The sequence below is a fragment of the Nyctereutes procyonoides genome, unplaced genomic scaffold (assembly GCF_905146905.1).
Source record: "Nyctereutes procyonoides isolate TBG_1078 unplaced genomic scaffold, NYPRO_anot_genome, whole genome shotgun sequence".
Classification (NCBI taxonomy): Eukaryota; Metazoa; Chordata; class Mammalia; order Carnivora; family Canidae; genus Nyctereutes; species Nyctereutes procyonoides.
Window position 1 is genome coordinate 5,802,541 of NW_026575121.1, and position 24,567 is coordinate 5,827,107.

Below are 24,567 nucleotides of genomic sequence, written 5' to 3' on the forward strand. Positions count from 1 at the left end.
AATGTGGAAAATGTGATGAGAAATGGAATATTTACATAGTCTCAAAGTACAACCTAAGAGAATACTTATTACTAAGGGGAAAAGAGTAATTTACAGTGAGAAAGCATAGAAGACTCTCCTTAATCAAGTGGTCAAAGTTACCACTACCAGTATTAGGACAAAATGAAAACATGCAAACCTGGCTAGAACCCAGCTTCACCTTCACTGATATTCTTGCCAAAGATGCCTGACTCCTATCTAATCATGAAGAAATATCAAACTCAAATTTTACAAAATAATGGAGTGGTGATACCTATAGAGTATACAATTCAAGGAAAGACTTCTAAATGTTCTAGATTTAAGGAAACTTAAGAGACCTGACATCAGAACACAATTCAAGATTATGGACTGGATCCTTTTGCTATAAAACACTACGGAGACAAATGGCAAACTCTGAATAAAGTCTAAAGATTAGGTAGTAGTATTTGATGTTAATCCACTGATTTGGAGGGGTGTGCTGTGATTATGTAGGAAAATATCCTTTTTCGGGGATCCCTGGATGGCTCAGCAGTTTAGCACCTGCCTTCAGCCTGGGGCATGATCCTGGAGACCCGGGATTGAGTCACATATCAGGCTCCCTGCATGGAGCCTGCTTCTCCTTCTGCCTATGTCTCTACCCGCCCCCCTCTCTCTCTCACTCATGAATAAATAAAATCTTTAAAAAAAAAAGAAAAAGGAAAATATCCTTTTTGTAGTTAAAAAAAAAAGTCCTTTATATTGTTCTAACCTTCTGTAGGTTGAAACTGTTTTATTTTTTAATCTTTTTTTACTTTATTAAAATACTGAGTTTATTTCACATGAATATTTTTGTCTCCCCACCATTTCCATTTGTCTGACCACCACTACTACTATGTCCTATCATAAACATTCCATACATACTTAAAACCAAGCAAAGGGTGGAGTTCCATCTTTAAAAACTAAACAGGCATTTTGGACAACACACTCTTGGCAATGGAACCTGGACAACATTTATCAGACACGGTAGGGAAAGTTCTCACTCTGCATTATAAAAAGGACAGCCAGATATCAACTGTTACAGAAATGAAATAAGATGGAAAATTTTAGCAAACTCTTTAAACTATTTTCTTAAAGAGACTTCCTCCACTGCCAGAGATCTTGAATAGCCTCTCGGTCAGTCATCCAGAAGCAATTCTTCACATAATTGATGAACGTGGCTTCCACTTTGGGAAGAGAACCACCTTTTTCTATACTTGCTTCCATTTTTTCCTTTAATGTCTTCTACAGAACTAGGTCCTTTCAGTGTTTTTGGGAGTTTTTTCCTGTTCTTTGAAAGATTCTTGACCTTTTGATCTTGGTGTTGATGGTTTTGAGTCTTTTCCATGCTGGTTTGATTTTTGTGCATTTTTGGCTGGAGTATGTCGTATAGATTTCTTTACTGGAGCCTTTTCTTCAGTTTCCTCATCATCAAAATCATCATCATCATCATCTTCATCAACATCTTCATCAGCAGCAAGTTTTACTTTTTTCTAACACTTCCAGGGGCAGAACGCTTTCCAGATATATTAAGAAGTCTTACATCCTCTTCTTCTTCATCTTCTGACTCTGCATCTTCCTCCACAGCTACTAAGTGCTGTCCACTAATATGCACAGGCCCAGAGCCACATTTCAACCGAAAGACCACAGATGTTGTTATTTCAAAGCCCCCAAAGGACACTGTCAGCTGACATTTTCAAAGTTGCCAGTGTGACTTTAATTGGACTGCCTTCGTAAGTCATTGCCTCTGCTTCAACAATGTGCAATTCATCCTTTGCACCCAAACTGACCATTCTTAAAGATAACTGGTGCTCATTTTCATCACTATCCACCTTAAAGTGGTAATCTTTGTCAGCCTTTAGTTCACAACCAAAAAGATAGTTCTGGGGCCGCAGGGGGACTCATGGCCATGTCCATCGAATCTTCCATGGGGTGGTGGCACACACTTAGGTGGGAGAGAAGGCAGACGGAGATACACGACTACTGTTCCATGGTACAGCCACGCAGGATGGAATCACACCAGGGTTGAAACTATTATAAAATAGAAGTATCAGGACGCCTGAGTAGCTCACTTGGTTAAGTGTCTGCCTTTGGCTCAGGTCATGATCTTGGGCTCCTGGGATAGAGACCCACTCGGGCTCCCTGGTCAGTGGGGAGGCTGCTTCTCCCTCTCTCTGCTACCCCCTGCTTGTGCGCCCTCTCTCCCTCAAATAAATAAATACATTAAAATATTTTAAAATAAAAAAAGTATTCAATAATTCCAAATGTGTCGTTATTTCACTAATCTCTTACTAAGGATTTGAGAATATTGCTAATTTTTCTCTATAACAATGCTGAAATGAATATCCTCAATATTTGCATCACTAACTTACTACTTCCATGAGATAAGTTCTATGAAGATGCTGGGTCAAGAGCATGAATATGTTATTAATATTTTGAGCCTTCTCATCATCCCAGTCCCACTCTACTGGATGTGTTTTCTGTGTCTTTCTAAAAGGGCAGCACCAAGAACTGAACAAACTGCACTGCAAGCAAACTGGCAGAGAAAACAGTGGGATGATTATTCCACTTTTTTCTGAGTAGTAATGTATGTGTGAGTACATGAGAGTGCGTCATAGATGTATATGTATGTACACATATATATGTTGCCAGGCTGGTCTTCAGAAAGTTTGCACTGATTTAAATTCAATAGCAGTTCTCTGCTCCTCCCCCTTCAGCAGACAACCACATCTTCTGGTGCAGTGTCACCCGCGTCCCTGAGACACGATGGTGAAGGTCAGAGTGGACGAATTTGGCCGTATTGGGCGCCTCATCACCAGAGCTATTTTTAACTCTGCCAAAGTAGATACTGTCACCATCAATGACCCCTTCATTGACCTCAACTACATGGAGTACATGTTCCAGTAGGATTCCACCCACAGCAAAATCCATGGCACAGTCAAGGCTGAGAACAGGAATCTTGTCATCAGTGGGAAGTCCATCTCCATCTTCCAGGAGGAGCAAGACCCCACCAACATAAAATGGAGTGATGCTTGTGCTGAGTATGTTGTAGAATCCACTGGGGTCTTCACCACCATGGAGAAGGCTGGAGTTCACTTGAAGGATGAGGCCAAGAAGGTCATCATTTCTGCTCCTTCTGCTGATGCCCCCATATTTGTGATGGATGTGAACCACGAGAAGTATGACAACTCCCTCAAGATGGTCAGCAATGCCCCCTGTACCACCAACTACTTGGCTCCTCTGGCCAAGGCCATCCATGACAACTTCAGCATCATGGAGGGACTCAGGACCACTGTCCATGCCATCACCGCCACCCAGAAGACCGTGGATGACCCCTCTAGGAAGCTGTGGTGTGACGGCCAAGGGGCTGCCCAGGACATCATCCTTGCTTTCACTGGTGCTGCCAAGGCTGCAGGCAAAGTCATCCCTGAGCTGAACAGGAAGCCCATTGGCATGGCCTTCTATGTCCCCACCCCTGTGTCAGTCATGGATCTGACCTGCCACCTGGAGAAAGCTGCCAAATACGATGACGTCAAGAAGTTGGTGAAGCAGGTATTAGAGGGCCTCCTCAAGGGCATCCTGGGGGAGATCAGGTTGTCTCCTACAACTTTAACAGTGACACCCATTCTTTCACCTTTGATGCTAGGGCTGGCATTACCCTCAGTGATCACTGTGTCAAGCTCATTTCCTGGTATGATAGTGAATTTAGCTATAGCAACCAGGTGGTGGACCACATGGCCTCCAAGGAGTAATAACCTCCTGGACCACCACCCCTAGCAGGACCAAGAGGAAGAGAGAGGTCCTCAGCTGCTGGGGAGTCCCTGCCTCAACTTATCCCCCAACACACTGAGGATCTCCTGACTTACAGTTTCCATCCCAGACCCCCTGAGGAAGGGGAGGGGTTTAGGGAACCCTACCCTGTCATGTATCATCAATAAAGTATACTGTAGGGGATCCCTGAGTGACTCAGTGGTTTAGCGCCTGCCTTTGGCCCAGGGCGTGATCCTGGCGACCCGGGATCGAGTCCCACATTGGGCTCCCTGCATGGAGCCTGCTTCTCCTTCTACCTGTGTCTCTGCTTTTCTCTCTCTTTCTCTGTGTCTCTCATGAATAAATAAAATATTTTTTAAAAAAAAGTATACTGTACCCAGCCTAAATAAATAAATAAAATAAACCCAATAGTATAAGACTGCTCTAAATTTAGTCAATTATAAATTTATTTATTTATTTATTTATATTTATTTATTTAATGATAGTCACACACAGAGAGAGAGAGAGAGAGGCAGAGACACAGGCAGAGGGAGAAGCAGGCTCCATGCACCGGGAGCCCGACGTGGGACTCAATCCTGGGTCTCCAGGATCACGCCCTGGGCCAAAGGCAGGCGCCAAACCGCTGCGCCACCCAGGGATCCCTGATTTAGTCAACTTTATAACATAAAAATTTTATCTCATTTTTTGTTTGCATATTTTTATGACCTTGAATGTTACGTATGTTTAGAAATAAAGATAGAAAAATTTTTTTACAGATTAAAAAAAAAAAAAACTCCCGGGACTTCCGGGATCACTCCCTGAGCTGAAGGCAGACACTCAACTGCTGAGCCACCCAGGTGTCCCATAAAGCTAGAAACTGAAGTCTCTCAGGAGAGCCTTTCTAGTTGACTACATGATTGTCAGTAAAATACAGCATATATAAAGCATTTCAAAAACTGAAGTTGTCTAAGGCAGGGTGGTGATATAGAAAGAAGGCTATTTTGTTTTTGGTTTTGTTTTTTAAGATTTTATTTATTTAGGGGGGGCATGAGCAGGGGGAGGGGCAGAGGAAGAGGGAGGAGCAGACTCCCCACTGAGCAGGGAGCCCCATGTGGGGACTTAAATCCAGGACTCTGATATCATGACTTAAGCCGAAGACATGCTTGACTAACTGAGCAACGCTGGTGCCCCAGAAGGTTAGTATTAAAACTTAAACAACCGGGCAGCCTGGGTGGCTCAGCGGTTTGGCGCTGCCTTCAGCCCAGAGTGTGATCCTGGAGATCCAGGATCAAGTCCCACATCGGGCTCCCTGCATGGAGCCTGCTTCTCTCTCTGCCTGTGTCTCTGCCTCTCTCTCTGTGTCTCTCTCATGAATAAATAAATAAAATATTAAAAAAAAAAAAAAAAACTTAAACAACCTAGGTGAGGTTGGTGTAAAAAGAACTAAAAACTTAAACAACCTAAAGCAAAACTATAAGCTAACTAAAATGCGGTACAAATCAGATGTCCAAAGAGATAAAAATAACCTAAGTACGATGGTTTAGAAACATCACATAAACCGCCCAAGAAAAATGGCCCAAATGTTACCAGCTGTTAAAACAGGCTAGACCCTCCTTTTTTCAGGTGCAAACAGAACCAAATTTAGGGAGAGCTGCACTCCCAGCTGCATGTTTTCTCCTCCCCTTCTGCCTCTCCCAGTTCCTCCGAACTCCACAGCCTGTCTCTACAGGATGAACAATCACACCACATAGATCCTCTAGCTTCTGTCTCACTGCACAGGAAGTTGTTGCAGCCTATCTTTGGGAGATGTGCCAGGGAAGGGAGGCCCATCCCCATACCACATCAGACACTATGTAGGGCCAATGGTCTATATTGTATAGTATGTGGCATGACAGTAGGTCAACACTACTGACAATTTTACATCCATTAAACCCACGAGTTATTAATAACACCTCTTTAATAGGTGAGGAAACAGAGAAAGTAAGCAATTTATCTAAAATCACACAGCTAGTAAGTGATAAGGTCTGGACAAGACCAGAGCTGAATGATGCCTGAGTCCATACTCATAACCAGTATGCCACACTAGCTTTATGAAACCTAAGTTGTTTTCATGTTTTACCTACCCCGCCCCACAAAAAAAATATATATATATAAGTAATATATAAATATATATTTTTTTACAATACAGATAATCCATAAACCAGCTAATCTGCCTCTAAGAATCAATAGTTGATTATGTATCTCCTAGCCTTAAAAATATTTGAAGATGGTTTCACCTGGTATGCCTTAAATCATCTCTCAACAGCCAGAGTACCTTCAAATATTCCTCTTGGACACTGAGTTTTTTTAGTATTCTCATTATATTAGCCTCACTCTACTAAAGGAACTTATTTGTCCATGTCTGTAAGTATAGCACTAAGAACTGAACATAATGTCTGCACCATACACTAACTGGCAAAGAAAAGAGTGGGATTAGCATCCCACTTCATTCTAAACAACAAACATCTATTAATGGCTCTTTTGTTTATAGCCACATAACCCTGATGACTCATATTTAGCTTGAAATCAACTAAGATCCCGATAACCTCATCACATGCACTGAGAAGACATTCCTCATCATCCTACAGTTGCTTAATAGTGAATTTAGTAATTCAGCAAAAGGAATGAAAACTGGGGCACCTGGCTGGCTCAGTCAGAAGAACTCGCAACTCTTGATCTTGGGGTTGGTAAGTTCAAGCCCCACGTTGAATATAGCGATTACTGAAAACAAGGAAAGAAGAAAAAAGAAAAAGAAAGAAAGAAAGAGAAGGGGAGAGAGAGAGAGAGGAGAGAGAGAAAGAAAGAAAGACAGACAGACAAAGTGAATTAATAGCACAAACAAGATAGCCAGCCAGGAGACCTACTATGGAACAACTGTTTTTAAGCATTTCCATAGCTATTTTAGGGCACTACTTACTACAAATCTGTTCTCATCATTAAAAGGATCTAGACCTAGAAGACAAGACAGATAATGTATCATTTTAAGTAGAAAATCTGCTAGATGTTTTATCTAAGATAAAAAATGCATGCACACGTGATAACATCAAGTGCAAACAGCATATTGTCAAGACCAGGATACTCTAGACAGTGAAAGAGGGGACACCAGCAATAATCACACTGGGAAAATATGTAAACTAGGACTGTTCAGGCAAACCTGGGGGGGGTAGCCACCTAATATTAGATGCAACTGTGTAAACCATCTGCTTCTCTAAGGAAGAAAAAGAGCTTGAAATTTTCTACCCAGCAAAGGATGATAAAGAAAAATGTGGCACACACACTACTGCTTATTTAGCATGCTGTATTTATTTTTATTAAGCTAAGGCCTAATGCCAGACAACTACCAAGAGCCACTTAGGACTAGAACCCAAGTCTGGAGATCTAGTCTAGTTACTACATAAAACCACATGGTTCATCACTTAAATGCATTTTTTTCCTGTAATCTGCCTTTCTTCAGTGACATACAGTGCTGAGATTTTATCTTGATAGTGGCCTCCATTCTCAGTAAAACCAATTATAAGAAATTCTGTAGTCCACAACAGAAAAGGTAATTATCTGCACTACAAATAATTCCATGTTGAAAAAGAAAAAAGAGCACAGATTTTTTTTAGAGCAGATTTCAATTAAAAGTATGCAATGTATCCATTTCTTTTTCCTTCCAATAAAAGTATGACAACTCACAAAAAAATGTGATTTATCTACAACTTTCCAGAAATAGGTTCATTTTATAAAGTTAATACGCAAATAAATGACAACCATTTCCATATTATCTCACTGGATTCATAAAAAAGGTGTGCAAAACAGGCAACTCTAGGGATAAACTAAACTCAGAAGATTAAGTGACCTATACAAAGTCTCACTGGTAGTAAGTGACAGAGCTGGAATGGAAAGCTACTGGAGTTTTCTTACCATTCAAATGCCTGAATTCAAGCCTGGTTCCTCTATTAAACTAAAAGTAATTTCTTGAGAAAAATAAGATATTACTTGTCCCTACCTAACTTTAGGACTTTGGATATAAAAGCATTCCTGTTTCCAATCAATATCTTGTTCAAACAAAATGAAGAGTTAAAAGATATGTCAGAACAAAGTAATAAAAAGAACAAAAAAGAACTAGAAAGAAAACCCTGGGGTCAAATAACATGTAGAGACTGAGAAGATGAGAAAGAGCCAGCAACAGACTGAAAAGGAACAGTCTGCTAGGGAAGCCAATCAAGAGAGTGCTGTCCCAGAAACGAAATGAAAAAAAAAAAAAAAAAAGAGTTTAAGGATAAGAATGTTCACTATGTCAAATTCTGTTGATGGACAATTAGGGAGGCTGGTAGATGACTCAGATTTAGGGATGTGGATGTGTTAGACTGAAAAAAAGGACTACAAATCCTTTGCAGTGACTCCCACCAAGAGCGGAGCCTATTGCTCCCCACTTGAATCTGGTTATGTGAGATGCACCCTCAGTAGGACTTTAGCACACATGATGAAAACACAGGTTTGCTAAGCGCTTGTGCACTGGGACTTCCCTCTCTTTTGCTACTGGGAACTTTCACCATCATCTGAATGAACATGCTGGAGATGAAACACACATGACCACCGCCCCAAATGATTGCAAGCCAACTACTAGACACCTGAGTGTGGCTGTTCTAGCCAGAAAGACCAACCAGGTCAGCCCCAAACAGAACTGCCCCACAGAAAAATAAGCAAATAAAATGGTTTTCGTTCTAAGCCACTAAATTTTTGGGTGATTTGTTATGAAGCAAAAGCTAACTGATAAGAAGGAAGACACCAATGACAGACTAGAACTATTTCAATTGAGTAGTGAGCTGAAAATCTGATCAGAGTTGGGTTAAGAATGAATGGACAGAATGGAATGCAAGGCCTCTGGCTGATACCAACTGAACTTTGGAGGCTTCTCTTTCTAACAAGGCCATTTCTTCAACCAAGAAACTACACCATTACATTGCTTACCAGGTGTTCCCTAGGCTTTTCCAATGCCTCTATAGACAAATATGGTGGCACAATGGCAAAATTTTTCTACTGAAGTACTTAATGGGGTGCATCCATTTATTCCCAATCCAGAATACCTCCTCAGATGATGTGGAGACGATGGAGGGATGAGGGAACTACATACTCTTCTGCTTCACTGCCAATAAGTTTTACCAATAAATCTGACTTTATATTTATACCTATCACTGGGGGAGAAGGGGTGTATGTGTGCGTGTGTCTGTGCATGCATATCTATACGTGTGTGCACAGATATGTGGTGTGCACATATATCTCATTACAGCACACCTAACCATCTCTTAACAAGTCTTGATATGCTCATTACTTCTCATTTTCCAGGTATATTCTCTATCTGAAAAAGAACTGTTACTACATTTTAAAGCACATAAAAATTTCAAAAAACAGCTTTTTAAATGTCCAAAATATACAAATAACTTACTTGGCAATCCGCAGTTTCCCAACTTCACCTCTTCCAGGGGCTTTAGCCCATTGTTGTGACAAATATTTAGGAACCTAAAAAATAAACAAAACACTAATAAGACTATGTTTTAGATGCTAACAAACTTTTTTTTTTAAGATTTTATTTATTTATTCATGAGAGACACAGAGAGGCAGGGACATAGGCAGAGGGAGAAGCAGGCTTCCCTGCGGGGATCACAACCTTGAGCCAAAGGCAGATGCTCAACCACTGAGCCACTTAGGTGTCCTGCTAACAAACTTCTTAAACATAAAAGGATACACTGCTTCCATTTTACTTTCTGCCTACAGTAACTGATCATTAGGTATTATGCTCTTATTGTATGTTTTACACTATAAGGGATCATTTAAAATTTCAAAGAGCTTAAAGTCAATCAAGCTGGTGACAAAGCACTAACACTAGTAAAATATCATAACAAAACAAAGTGTTAACTTATGTTCCCAAATAAATCCAATGAAAGTTTAAACATAAGAAAGGCTACCAGAAAAAGGTTTCTCAGGAGCAATGATACTCTTAACATATTTATTTAAAGATACACCAACTTTAAGATGATTTCAAAAGTCAAGTTTTATTGTAAGACTATAACTCTGACCAATAATAAAGGATCTGCTGAAATAGCACAGCTAACATTTATATAATACTAGTTTCCTGACACTGTTGTAAGCAGTTTCCATATATTTACACATTTAATCTTCATATCTCTATGAGGTAGATACTGTTAATTACCCTCATTTTACAGATTATGAATCTAGGATACCCAGGCATTACATAATTTAACCAAGGCTATAAAATTTGTAAATGATGGAGTCAAGATTCAAACCCAGGCAGTAACTAGATATATACCATCAGAAGGGTTTTAATTCCCAAAAAGGTTAAGAGAACATATGCTGAATCACTACTATCTAAGAGGCAGTCTGAACTGTGGGATCAGCACACACCTTCAAAGTTAGCCTATTGTGAGGAAAGAGATACCACATAAAAAGCATGAAGCATTAACACCTCACATAAGCAAGTACTCCATGAGTGTCAGGTGTCACTACTATTTCCCCCAGTAATCTTGGTATGGTAACATGAATATGAATTTAGAACTGAGTCAGAGCTTCCAAAACTGGAAAGAAAAGAAAAATTCTATTTACCAAGATTTCATTTGCAAAAAGAAGTGCTTAACTATCAAACAACCTGCATTGCTGTTTAGATATAGTAAAAAGTCAGGAATGAAAGGGTCAAAAGAAGAGTCTAATGATTATTTCTTCAATTACATATATTCTTTACAACAAAACTTATTGAACATTAGCCATACTCCCTAATAAAACCCATATAGATGGTGTCTTTTCTTCAACATATTCCAAGTTATGGTTCAAATGAGTCTTCTCCAAATATAGGTGCCATAAGACTTTCTCCCTGTCAGTAATGGTATCCCTTCCATAATCCGTATTTCAAGCAAGCAATCACACTAGCCACTAACTTCCTGGCTCTCTCCTCAATACTTCAACTCCAACAGTTCTATCCCTCCAGATTACTGACACAAACATATTTACACTGTTCCCTAGCTGCCCATGTCCGACCTTTACAGTCCATCATCACAATCATTCCCTTCCCCTACCTCCATCATGCTGGCCTGGCAGGACCTTAATCCTGATTAAAGCCAATCTCTACTGCTACTTAATTAATTAGTTTGATAGTGTCACTTCTCACTGCACCTGAGAAGCTGGAGAAAAATTCACAGTGATGCTAACTAGTCTCATTTGAAATATACGGCTACTAACATTAAGTAAGCCCTTCAAGATGCTTGGCACTTGAACTCCACCTCCCTAGTCAATTCCCCCCTCCCGCTACAGCTGAGACACAAGTTCTCTTCTCAACCCCACAGCACCTCTCTCCCTCCTTTCTCCTTCTGTGCTGATAACCTGACTTCTCTTCCAACTGGGGAAAGAGTATCAAAAAAAAGAACATCTACAGCTACCATGTTGCCACAGCTGAGACCTTTTGCCTTCCTCTCTAAAACAGATTAACACTGGCCAATCCCTCCAGTGTGCACAGAATTTCTTCCCCTGCAGTCTAATCAAGAATATCTTTCCTTCAATTCTACTTTTTTCTCCTCTCTCCTCTTCTCTACTTAATCATCCCCCCCCCCAAAAAAAAAAATCATTCCCCCAACAGAATGATGACCATGATGATGACTGCTAACACTAGAGTGGTTATTACACAAGGCAGGAACACTCTTAAGATGGAACCGAATGATCCTCAATTCTTGATATTCACACCCTTGCGTGATTGCCTTTCCTTGAGGGAGAAGAGGACCTGGACCTTGTTTCTCATCAGTACAACATAGCAAAGGTGATGGGATGTTACCCTCTTCCCCTTTGGCTAGGATTCTTTTATTTATTTATCTTTTTACTACAAAAATGGATCCATTTTTTTTTAATATTTTTTTTGAATTTTTATTTATTTACGATAGGCACACAGTGAGAGAGAGAGGCAGAGACACAGGCAGAGGGAGAAGCAGGCTCCATGCACCGGGAGCCCGACGTGGGATTCGATCCCGGGTCTCCAGGATCGCGCCCTGGGCCAAAGGCAGGCGCCAAACCGCTGCGCCACCCAGGAATCCATTTTTTTTTAAGTGGGTTCCACATCCAACATCCACATCCAATATTCATGACTGAGATCAAGAGTCACATGCTCAAAAAGAAAGAAAAAAGTCACATGCTCTACCAAGTGAGCCGGCCAGACACCCAATTTCTTTCTTTTTTTTTTTTTAAGTTTTCATTTTCAGTACCCAGTGCTCATCACAAGTGCACTCCTTAATCCCCATGACCTATTTCACCCATCCCCCCACTCACCACCCCCCTGGTAACCATCAGTTTGTTCTCTATAGTTGAGAGTGTTTCTTGATTTTGTCTCTCTCTTCCCACTTTGCTCATTTGTTTTGTTTTTTTCAATTCCACATATGACTGATATACAGTATTTGCCTTTCTCTGGCTTATTTCACTTAGCATAACACTCTCTAGCTCCATCCGTGTCATTGCAAATGCCAAGACTTTATACTTTTTCATGGATGAATAATATTCCTCTGTGTGTGTGTGTGTGTGTGTGTGTGTGTGTGTGTGTGTTGCGTCCACACATGTGTATCACTACTTCTTTATCCACTCAACTGATGGGACACTTGGACTGCTTCCATATCTTGGTTATTATAAATAATGCTGCTATATACACAGAGGTACATGCATCCCTCTGAATTAGTCCTTATGCATTGTTTGGGTAAATATCCAGTAGTGTGATTGATGGATCAGAGGGTACTTCTAATTTTTTGAGGAACTTCCACCAGTTCCCCTGCTGCACCAGTTTGCATTCCCACCAACAGTGCAAGAGGAAGCAAGCAACTGATAATACATTGAGTGATTATAGCAGAGTCTATAATTCTTTCCACATGTTGTCCCATTTTCCCACCTCTCTTTTCAGCAGAGCTCTTTAAAAGAGTTGTCCCTCCTCTGCTTTTTTGTTTTACTCTAGACAGGCCTTCCTCTCAACCACTCCACTGAAAGTGATGACCCTAGTTACCCAATATCTCCCCATTGCCAAGTCAATGTACAGTCCTCATCTTCCATACCTATTAATAATATTTGAGAACTAATTATTTTCTCCTTCTTCAAACAATTTCTTCACTTGGCTTCAAGTCACCACAATCTCTCCTGATTTTCCTTATACTTCTCTGGACTCTCCTTTTTGGTCCCCACATACCTAGATTCTCATCTTCCCAACCTCTCACCTTTAGAGGGTTCTGGTTTCAGTCCTCAGACCTCTTCTCTACCTGCACTCAATCTTATGTAATCTCATCCAGTCTCATGACTTTAAATACCATCTTTATAATAACAACTCCAAATTCAGAGCAAGTCCAGGCTCTCCCCTCAAGTTCCAACCAATATATCCAACTGCCTACTCAAGCTCTCCCCTCAAGTTCCAACTTATATATCCAATTGTGACTCAAGCTCTCAAGTGTATATTCAGTGGACATTTCAAATTTAAAATATCCATATCAGAACTCTAATTTCTAAAAAAAAAAAAAAAAGAACTCTAATTTCTCCCTCATAACCTGCTCATCCTGCAATTTTCCATATCTGAGTAAAGTCACTCCATTCTTCCAGGTACTCAGTCCAAAACTTTGTGCAGTTATCCTGAGTAGCTACTTTTATCTCACATTCCACATCCAACTAACTGACATTTCCTGTGGACAAGATAAAATTGTATCAGGATTCAAGCCCCTTCTCACCAATTGCAGGGTTACCGTCTTAGTCTAAGCCACCATCATCTTTTGTAGAATCGTAATAGCCTCTGGATTTCCTAGCTTCTGCTCTTGTCCACATCTAGTTCATTCTCAATACAGCAGCCAGAGTCCTCATTTTAAAATATGAGGTGATGATGATCAGATGATACCATTCTGCTCAAAGTATTTCAACTTATTTAATAGACATCTACTTACTTACTACAACCCAGGTTACTTTTCTAATCACTTTATAAATGTTAGTTTACTTAATCCTCATAACAACTCTATTATTATCCCAATTTTTAAATGATTTATTTGAGAGAAAGAGAAAGTGAGGGAGAGGGAGACAGACTCCGCGCTATACAAAGAGCCCGAGGCAGGGCTGGATCCCACAACCAGGAGATCATGACCTGAGCCAAAACCAAGAGCCAGATGCCCAACTGACTGAGCCACCCAGGCACCCTTATTATTATCCCATTTTTGCAGATAAAAAAGTGAGACCAAAAAGTTATTATTTGCCCAAAGTCTCACAATTACTAGTGGTGAAGCCAGGATTCTAACTAGGTAGTGTAGCTCCATAATTACCATGCCATGCTACTGCTCTAGGGCTACTGGCTCCCCATTTCACTCAAGAGTAAAAAAATCCTATAATGTCTTATATGTTTCAGTCCCCTGCCACCCCATGGCCTCATCTCCTACTACTTTCTCTCACTCACTTGACTCTAACCACACTGGTCTGTGAACATTGCCAGCAATTCATATTCCAGGGCCTTTGAATTGGTGCTACTTCTGTCTGGAATACTCTTCACCCCATCTATGTGGAGGGCATGACCCCATATTATCCTTTAAGGTCTCTGATCACAGACCACTGTGCTCCCTTTGGCAGCACATATACTAAAATTGATCACAGACTACCTAGTATCAGTGAGGCCTTCCCCACCCTTTTTTTTTTTTTTTAAGATTTCATTTATTTATTCATGAGAGACACACAGAGGCAGAAAAACAGGCAGAAGGAGAAGTAGGCTCCCTGTGGGGAGCCTGATGTGGGTCTTGATGCCAGGACCCTGGATCACAACCTGAGCCAAAGGCAGACACTCAACCACTGAGCCACCCAGGCATCCACTTCCCCACTGTATCTATCTGTCTCTCATGAATAAATAAATAAAATCTTAAAAAAAAAAGAGAGAGAGAGAGAGGCAGAGACACAGGCAGAGGGAGGCAGAGACAACAGGCAGAGGGAGAAGCAGGTTCCCTGCGGGGAGTCTGATGTGGGACTTGATCCTGGGACTCCAGGATCACACCCTGAGCTGAAGGCAGACATTCAACCACCGAGCCACCCAGGCATCCTTTCCCCACCCTATTTAAATAGCACCCCCAGCTACTTACTATACATTTTACCTTATTCATTTTTCTTCATAGCACTTATCATGGGCTATGTTTCGTTTACTGTCTATTCTCCTTCCCCATTAGAACATAATCTGCAAGAGGCAGATATTTTGTCTGTTTTGTTTACTGTCATATTCCTAGCATCTAAAATAGCCTGGCACATAGCAGCAGCAGTTATTTTAATGATTGGATACAAAGAAACATTAGCTAATGTTAATGTAATAACAATGGCATTATTGGGATAAATCTAGGATGCAGAATTTTAATAAACCTCAGTGCATTCTCAGAGAAACCTTATTCAGGGGATCCCTGGGTGGCGCAGCGGTTTGGCGCCTGCCTTTGGCCCAGGGCACGATCCTGGAGACCCGGGATCGAATCCCACATCGGGCTTCCGGTGCATGGAGCCTGCTTTGCTTCTCCCTCTGCCTGTGTCTCTGCCTCTCTCTCTCTCTGTGACTATCATAAATAAATAAAAATTCAAAAAAAAAAAAAAAAAAAAAGAAACCTTATTCAGCTATCCATCTTAAAATAAAGGGGAAGGAAAAAAATGACAATAGTGGAGAGTATCATTTTCCAGTCTATCCACTTACTGCTGGTTCCTTGAGGTGCTATTAAGATAGAGGAGAGACAAGAATATTTTGGAGCACTGGAACTCTTGAGGAGACCACACTTCTTCACTACATTAACCAGGTCAGAAGAGTCTCTGATCAAACTGCTGGTGACTACAATTTTAGCCACCAAACAACTAGAAGTTCTAAGTGAAGGCTATATCGTACACTAAAACAAATTGAAGAATCAAATTCACTACAATAAGTTGTACCTGATACGAGCAACGGACAACTTACAAAAAAGATTATGCTCCAAAAAAAAAAAAAAAAAAAAAAAAAGATTATGCTCCAGAAGTTAGCTCATAAAAATAAGTCTGGAACTCATACTGCATTATCATCATCATCATCAAAATCGTGGGATGCCTGGGTGGCTCAGTGGTTGAGCGTCTGTCTTCGGCTCAGGGCGTGATCCTGGGGGTCTGGGATTGAGTCCCACATCGGGTTCCTTGCAGGGAGCCTGCATCTCCCTCTGCCTATGTCTCTGCCTCCCTCTCTGTGTCTCTCATGAATAAATAAATAACATCTTTTTTAAAAAAATCGTAAGTTCCCAGGGAAGCCTACCAGCTTATTTAATCTAAAAGGTTGCCAAAATGCTATACTTTCAATGAAAAACTGAATACATTGAGGATAGTATGTCAATCCTATACGTGTATCTCTCCATACCAAACGCTTATGGAAATGAGCTTCCAAGCAGCGTGGGTGGCTCAGCGGTTTAGTGCTGCCTTCAGCCCAGGGCGTGATCCTAGAGACCGGGGATCGAGTCCCACATCGGGCTCCCTGTATGGCGCCTGCTTCTCCCTCTGCCTGTGTCTCTGCCTCTCTCTGTCTCTCATGAATAAATAAATAAAATCTTTTAAAAAATAAAAAATATAAATGAATAAATAAATAAAAGGAGGGATCCCTGGGTGGCGCAGCGGTTTAGCGCCTGCCTTTGGCCCAGGGCGCGATCCTGGAGACCCGGGATCGAATCCCACATCGAGCATAAAAATTTTAAAAAATAAAAATAAAAGGAAATGAGCTTCCCAGAAGTTCCAGCCCATTAGCATTAAGTCTGAAAAAGGAGAAAGAGATGAGGAAGAAAAACTAATAGTATATATGATCCCAAGCCTCCAAAATACTTTATTTTGAATGCCTGATATTTTTCATTAAAACATTCTTTTACTTTTAAATAAAATTATATATATTATATTTAAGGTATACAACACACGATGATCTGATATACAAAGTGAAATGGTTACTACAGTCAAGCCAATTAAGATATCATCTCCTCACATAATCAGCTTTTTAAAATAAGAACACCTGAATTCTACTCTCTTAGTAAATCTTCCCAAAACACTGTCAACACATCACTTGTGTGATATGTGTTGTTTCGACTGTCTCTACATTCATTAAGAAAATCAGGTGGAAACAAGATAATAGGTACAACATGGGATGTTTTCTGATTTTCCAAGACAGTAACAGAAAATGACTCACTTAGGCATTACTTCCAGGGAAATGTCCCTTGACCCCCAGACTAGGGCACGTTTCTTTATTATCCACACTCACAGAACAGTATTCTGGCTCCAGTATCCATATCTGTCTGTAACTGCTTTCATCAGGACTACTATCAGGTGGATGTCTGTCTCCCGCAGTAGACCATAAATCCTAGCTCACAGAGCACAGGCCATGTTTCGGCTCACTCTAATATACTCAGAGCCTGGCATGGTGACCAGCAATCACTAAAAGCTTGTGGGATAAATCAACCCGCTCACCCATTCGCTCATGGCAGGCAGGTCAACTACGACTCGGAAGCCCAGGTGCTAAGGTGGTATGTATAGACACTATTTCCTGGAGTTTCTCTGCCAACTTTGCTTCAGCAAATATCTAGTTCCCCAACTACTAGTCTCCAAACCCTGTTTCCCCCAAAATACAAGCACATTAAAGGCACTGTAATGGACACTGTAATGTGACACTCGTTTCCCCCCTTTAGGACTGAAGGCCTTATTCTCCCAGCTGCTGGGAGTGTGGCCACAGATAGCCCCTAGCTGTGAGCCCCTCTTCCGCACCGCCTTCACTGAAGAGAAGCCCTCTGACCAAGATCACATATTTTCCCCAGGACAAACCACATGCGGTAATTGGTCAACACAAGGTGTACCTCACCCCAAATCAAGACACCTGGAGGACTCCCTGTGGCATCATCCTCAGCTTTCCTTGACACTGCATCATACCCTCTAACCAATTCTGTTTGTCTTCTTCCTTCCACAGGTGATGATCCCAAGAGCTCCCTGGTAAACCTAATCATCTCAGAATTAGCTTCTGAGGAAGCCCAATCTGTGACACGCAGCTTTAACTCCCACGTTTTCTTGAAGATCACCATGTGGAACTTACAAGACCCAAGGTCAGAGAAATGAAGTCCCCAGGAGCCCTTGGGTTGTTTGCCTTCAGGTCATAATCTCGGGGTCCTGGAGTTGAGCCCCCCATCAGGCTCCTTACTCAGTGGGGAATTTGCTTCTCCCTCTCCTTTTGCCCCTCCCTCCCACTTGTGCTTTCTATCTCCGAAAGAAAGGAAGAAAAGGAGTCCTCACATCACCTCTATTCCCCAGGGAGAAAACCCATGAAAGAGCCCTAAACTCTTTTCTATTTCCTATTCTTGAGGTGAGCTTTGTAGCCAAATAGAGCTAAATTTGAAACATTGTTCCATACTTGGTAAGATAACCTAAACCACCATTTCATCATCTGAAAAACAGAGATACTTAGTATCTAATTCATAGGTTTTCTTTGTATAAAATACTTGGTACATTAAAAAAAAATAATACTTGGTACATATGAAAGCTAAGTTCGTTTTTCTCCTGTCCCTCCTGACCTGATCCTCTCCTCCAACAAACATCAGTCAAGGGCAGCCTGGGTGGCTCAGTGGTGTAGCACCTGCCTTCGACCCAGGGTGTGATCTTGGAGTCCCGGGATTGAGACCCACATCGGGCTCCCTGCATGGAGCCTGCTTCTCCCTCTGCCTGTGTCTCTGCCTCTCTCTCTCTGTGTCTCTCATGAAAAAATAAATAACATCTTTAAAATATATATATCTGATTGGGCTAGAAACATCTTTTGGGGGGCTAGAAAGGTGTTGCTTAGAACTACTGCAGCCCTTCTCAATACCTCCACTTGTTCTTTCCCCCAAAAAGAGGTAGCATTTGTTATAATTCAGGCCTCAGTATGATATTCATTACTTACAAAAATCCCTCCACTCCTAACAACCTTAGTATTTTATCTCCTCCTTTTCCCCAACATGTACCTTCCCCCCCAGCCAACCGTAACTAGAGAAGATCTTTCCAAAAGTCTAACTATTGGAAGCCAAACAACAGAACTATGCTAAAATATTTTTAAACATTCTACAACTTCTAAACCATGATTTGGTATAAGGTGTGTAGTAACGTGACCAGCTGGCAACCTAAGAGTGGCACAGACTGAGCAACAGGAACAGGGTAATGCAACTACAAGGAATAGCTCCCTGACAGGGTAAAAACTGTGACATCTATCAGGATGCTTGGGTGGCTCTGCGGCTGAGTGTCTGCCTTCAGCTCAGGTCGTGATCCCAGAGTCACAGGATCAAGTCTCACATCAGGCTCCTCGCAGGGAGCCCGCTTCTCCCTCTGCCTATGTCTCTGCCTCTCTCTGTGTGTCTCTCATGAATAAATAATTTTTTTAAAAAAAAACTGTGACATCTATGTAACATTAAATCCAATCACATCTATTACCTATCAAAACTTGTTTGAGGGCAGCCCTGGTGGCTCAGCGGGTTAGCACTGCCTTCAGCCCAGGGCGTGATCCTGAAGACCCACGATCGAGTCCCATGTCAGGCTCCCTGCGTGGAGCCTGCTTCTCCCTCTGCCTGTGTCTCTGCCTTTCTCTCTCTCATGAATAAATAAAATCTTAAAAAAAAAAAAAAAACTTGTTTGAATCATCAATCTCTTGTAGACTTGAGGTATTCAAAACCCCAGAAATGGTATTTCATAAAGCCAGAACAGTACTGGTACTGGATATTCTGGGACACAATCTTCTACTATATTTGCTTTTTCCTGAACACACTCTAGTTCTCAGTCCTGCTGGGAAGTTTTCTCCTAACTAGTCAACTCCATAGGCTCTTCTTAAATGTCACCTTCTCCATGAAGTCTTCCCTGCTCCAGTCAGAAAAACAACTATTTTCCTGCTTAAAACTCTGAGATCTTATACGCATATTATACCTTCCTGTATTTCTCTTGTTTTATACCTTTCTAGTGGTGGAATTAATACAACATATACAAGATGGCCCATAAACTTGGATACACTCTAGAAAGAAATTTACAGATTTTGCAGCAAATGATCCGCAAAGAACAGAACTCATATGAACATCTAGAGAAGAGACCTGAAGTCAGTATGTAATTCTAGTCACAAATTCTGAATGGATAAGAACAAAGACACACTTTCTAAGCAGTATATTTTAGTATTACGCAAAGAAAGCCAAAAGACGAAATTGACCATTATAATGTGATGCAGTCCTACAATTTATTCCTATAATCCAGAGATGAAAATCCAAGTATGGTCAAGAATGAGCCTGAAAATCACACAGGATACTAAGCCCGGTGCAAATGAAACAAGTTCAAGTTATCTGACAGCTATGCGAATCAAACTTCACTGTCTACTGGGTCTTCTTCAATGGAGCAGAAACAAATGTTTAAATAAAGAACACGAGTGGACTTTAGAGCAGAAAGTGTTCGCTAGCAACTCTTGTCATCTGTCAGAGATAAATTTGTCGAAGGACACGAACTAGCAAGAAAGTCCTTTCACACCCTGGGAAGATCTATCTGCCAGCCTGTTATTTTTTTAATACATAAGATTAGAAAAAGATATACTATATACCAAGCTGATAAGAAGAAACAGTGATACTGTAAACAGAAAATAGTCTAACAACTACCTTTACAGACAAGAGATAAAATGTATTCAAATACCCATACATGAGAGAACACTAAAATCTTTTATCTTCATTTCATTTTAGATTCATTCTATTCTTTCACATTCTCATTTGGTCCGTAACCAAATCCCAACAACTTTTACTGAAAATGTTTCCCTAACTCCCCAGACTTCATTATCACATACCTATGATGCTGTGATAATTTTCTAATTTTGACTCTGGTTAGCTTCCTCTCAAGCTTCCCCCCCCCCCCCGGAACTATTTGCATCCTTGCCTTTCTCAAAACCTTCCAAAAGGCTCCTCACTTCTTGCAGACTAAAGACATCCCAATTTCACAATAGGATAATAGGAGTATACAGTCCCAAACTTTTTTTACACAAATCCTCTGCTCTGAGCATAATAATCTCTTTTTCCCCAGGACACATGTTAATATGCATTTTCAGTCTTGGCTTTCTGTTCCACTCTCCATAATACACTATACTAGTACCTTTCTGTCCACCCATCCAAATTGTGTAACGCAAACAGTATTTTCTGAGCATTTATTGTGCTTCAAGAACTAATGCACTGTCTCAAGTTCCACCATTTTTTCAAGTTCTTTCAACCTGCAAGGGAGATCTCCTCAATGATTCTCCTCCATTTGGCATGCAAGAGAAAGGCACTAGGAGAAACTTACTCCAGCCCTTTAGGTCATACTGATAAAGCTCTGAGAAGTCAAAGGAGCGCCAGAGAGTAAAGCTGGAGTTGAAGAATAATAAATAAGAGACCACTCATTCATTCATTCATTCATTCATTCATTCATTCATTCCACAGCTGTTGAGCAATAACCCGGAGTCAATCGCAATTCTGGCTGGGACAGGCAAGGATCCCATTTTCATAGAATGTGAGTGCACCCACGCTAGAAAGATGGAAGTAACCAGCACTGAACACATGAACACACAATCCTTAAACTCTAACAAGTGCTTTGAAAAACATAACACTTTTTTTTAAGATTTTTATTTATTTATTCATGAGAGACACAGAGAGAGAGAGAGAGAGAGAAGCAGAGACTCACGTAGTGGGAGAAGCAGGCTCCATACAGGGAACCCAACACGGGACTCGATCCCAGGTCTCCAGGATCAAGCCCTGGACTGAAGGGAGACGCCAAACCGCTGAGCCACCTGGAGATCCCACAAGTGCTTTGAAAAGTATAATACAGGTTTGACATGCTAGCAACTGATCCTAAGGGAGTTTTTAGAGAGGTGGACGGACGGGAAGCACCCCTGCCCCTCAGATTTAATTGGTGAGAACTCAGCCATATGATAAAAGTTTAAAGAAAAAAAAAGGGAGGGGGAATCCCTGGGTGGCTCAGTGGTTTCACTCCCTGACAGGGTAAAAACTGTGACATCTATCAGGACGCCTGGGTGGCTCAGTGGCTGAGTGTCTCCCTTCAGCCCAGGGCATGACCCTGGAGTCCCAGGAATTGAGTCCCATGTGGGGCTCCCCGCATGGAGCCTGCTTCTCCCTCTGCCTGTGTCTCTGCCTCCCTCTCTCTCTGTGTCCCTCATGAACAGATAAATAATCTTTAAAAAAAGGGGGGTGGTGGGCAGCCTGGGTGGCGCAGCGGTTTAGCGCTGCCTTCAGCCCAGGGTGTGACCCTGGAGTCCCAGGATCGAGTCCCACGTCGGACTCCCCGCATGGAGCCAGCTTCTCTCTCTGCCTGGGTCTCTGCCTCTCTCTCTGTGTATGTCTCTATGAATAAATAAAATCTTCAAAAAAAAAAAAGAAGAAGAAGAAGAAGAAAAAGAAGTCTCACTTCAAAGACTGCCATAAGCACATTTTGAACATACGTGTATGTCTCATGAAACTCTCCTAAGAGACCACACTCCTCAATATGAAAAAGTAAAGCACAGGGCAGCCCAGATGGCTCAGCGGTTTAGCGCCGCCTACAGCCCAGGGCGTGATCCTAGATACTTAGGATCAAGCCCCACCTCGGGCTCCCTGCAAGGAGCCTGCTTCTCCCTCTGCCTGTGTCTCTGCCTCTATCTCTGTGTCTCTCATGAATAAAGAAATACAATCTTTAAAAAAGAAAAAAAAGCATTGTACAGGGCAGCCCGGAGGGGGCTCAACGGTTTAGCTCCTGCCTGCAGCCCAGGGCGTGATCCTGGAGACCCAGAATCGAGCCCCACGTCGGGCTTCCAGCATGGAGCCTGCTTCTCCCTCTGCCTCTGTCTCTCTCCTCTCTGTGTATTCTCATGAATAAATAAAATCTTTAAAAAACAAAACCAAAAAAAAAAAAAAGAAAAAAGAAAAACAAGTAAAGCACAAATAACGGCGCTCACTCAGGCCTATAACCAAGACTGCTGTCCTGGGGCAGCCCTTGGGTGGCTCAGTGGTTTGGCACCTGCCTTCGGCGCAGGGCGTGACCCCGGGGTCCCCGGATCGAGTCCCACGTCGGGCTCCCTGCGTGGAGCCTGCTTGTCCTTCTGCCTGTGTCTCTGTGTCTCGAGTGGATGAATGAATGAATGATGCATGAATGAATAAATAAATAAATAAATGTGCTGTCTTTACCTTAAAAAAAAAAAAAAAAAACACCACCACAGTGCAAAGGCGCTCCAGCTCGATGGCCTCTCCGTGAGCTCAGAGCCCTCAGCTCTCCTGAGACCCCCCAACAAGGGCCCCCACCCTGAAAGGACAGGTCGGCGGGCGCACAGGGACTCGTTCTGCCTTCCTGGCCGAGGGAGAGTCGTACAGGGAGGCAGGGGCCCCGCTTCTCCCTACGGACTCGCGGCTGCAGAAGGTGCTGAGCCTCGGGTGAGGAAGACCCGCCACCCCCACCCCCCCCCCGCGGCCGGGGACGCAGGGCCCCAGGGGATCCCGTCCCGGCGGGTCTGGCCTCCCCGCCCGCCCCCGCCCCGCCGCCCCAACCAAGTTCCTCGTCTGCCAGCTAGTTCGCACGACGCCTCCTGCCTCTAGCTGCGGCGACACGGCCGCAGGAACTTCCCGCGGTCCCGGGCAGCGCCGCTCTGCAGTCTCTCCAACTCCTCACACGAGGAGCCGCGCCAGCCGGGCCGCGCGAACTTACCTTCACCAGCCACACTCCGGTGTTCTGCTTCGCGCCGGTCAGATCGAGCTCCCCTCGCTCGGCCATGGGTCGACTACTGCCGGGGGAGGCCGAGCGGCCGGAGCAGCGGCCCCGGGGGCTGGACCGCGCGCGCGAGGGAGCGCGGAGCCGGAGGTGCCGCGGTCGGAGGCGCCCGCCCGCGCGGCCGAAGGGAATCCCCGGAAAGAGAGACGCGCCGCCGCGAGGCCGGAAGTGCGCCTGCGCCGCGCCTGGCGGAACGGGGCGCCGGTCGGGACAAACCTCCTCGCGCGGGCCGCGCGGGCCCCTTCCGAGTGGGCGTGGCTACGGGGCTGCGTCTGAGCTGCTAAGACCCACGGTGGGATGAAACAGAGATGTGCACAATGCTTGCTTCTTTCTTTCTTTCTTCTTTCTTTCTTTCTTTCTTTCTTTCTTTCTTTCTTTCTTTCTTCTTTTTCTTTTCTTTTCTTTCTTTCTTTCTTTCTTTCTTTTCTTTCTTTCTTTCTTTCTTTCCTTTCTTTCTTTCTTTCTTTCTTCTTCTTTTTTCTTTCTTTCTTTCTTTCTTTCTTTCTTCTTCTTTCTTTCTTTCTTCTTTCTTTCTTTTCTTTTTTCTTTTCTTTCTTCTTTCTTTCTTTCTTTCTTTCTTTTCTTTTCTTTCTTTCCTTTCTTTCTTTCCTTTCTTTCTTTCTTTCTTTTCTTTCTTTCTTTCTTTCTTTCTTTCTTTCTTTCTTCTTTCTTTCTTTCTTTCTTTCTTTTTCTTTCTTTCTTCTTTCTTTTCTTATTCATGAGGGATATACAAAGAGAGAGAGAGAGGCAGAGGCACAGGCAGAGGGAGAAGCAGGCTCCGTGCAGGGAGCCCGATGCAAGACTGGATCCTGGGTCTCCAGGGTCACGCCCTCGGCTGCAGGCAGGAGCTGAACCGCTGAGCCCCCAGGGCTGCCCTGCACAATGCTTTTTTTTTTTTTTTAAGATTATATTTCTTTATTCATGAGAGACACAGAAAGAGAGAGAGGCAGAGACACAGGCCGAGGGAGAAGC

General features: G+C 42.5%; 1 protein-coding gene and 1 pseudogene across 1 annotated transcript in view; both read right to left on the reverse strand.

Moving 5' to 3' along the window:
* The window catches only part of GTF2F2 (general transcription factor IIF subunit 2), a 145,638-nt gene extending 121,888 nt beyond the window's left edge, over window positions 1–23,750 (reverse strand). Inside the window, exons 1-2 of the mRNA XM_055336129.1 lie at window positions 23,533–23,750; window positions 9,254–9,327 (exon numbers count right to left, since the gene is read on the reverse strand). Of these exons, the coding sequence (XP_055192104.1) occupies window positions 9,254–9,327; window positions 23,533–23,598 (140 nt within the window). The 5' untranslated portion in view covers window positions 23,599–23,750. The remainder of the gene's footprint in view (window positions 1–9,253; window positions 9,328–23,532) is intronic.
* On the reverse strand, window positions 1,118–1,962 carry LOC129516625 (nucleophosmin-like; annotated as a pseudogene).
* Window positions 23,751–24,567: the final 817 nt, after the last annotated feature.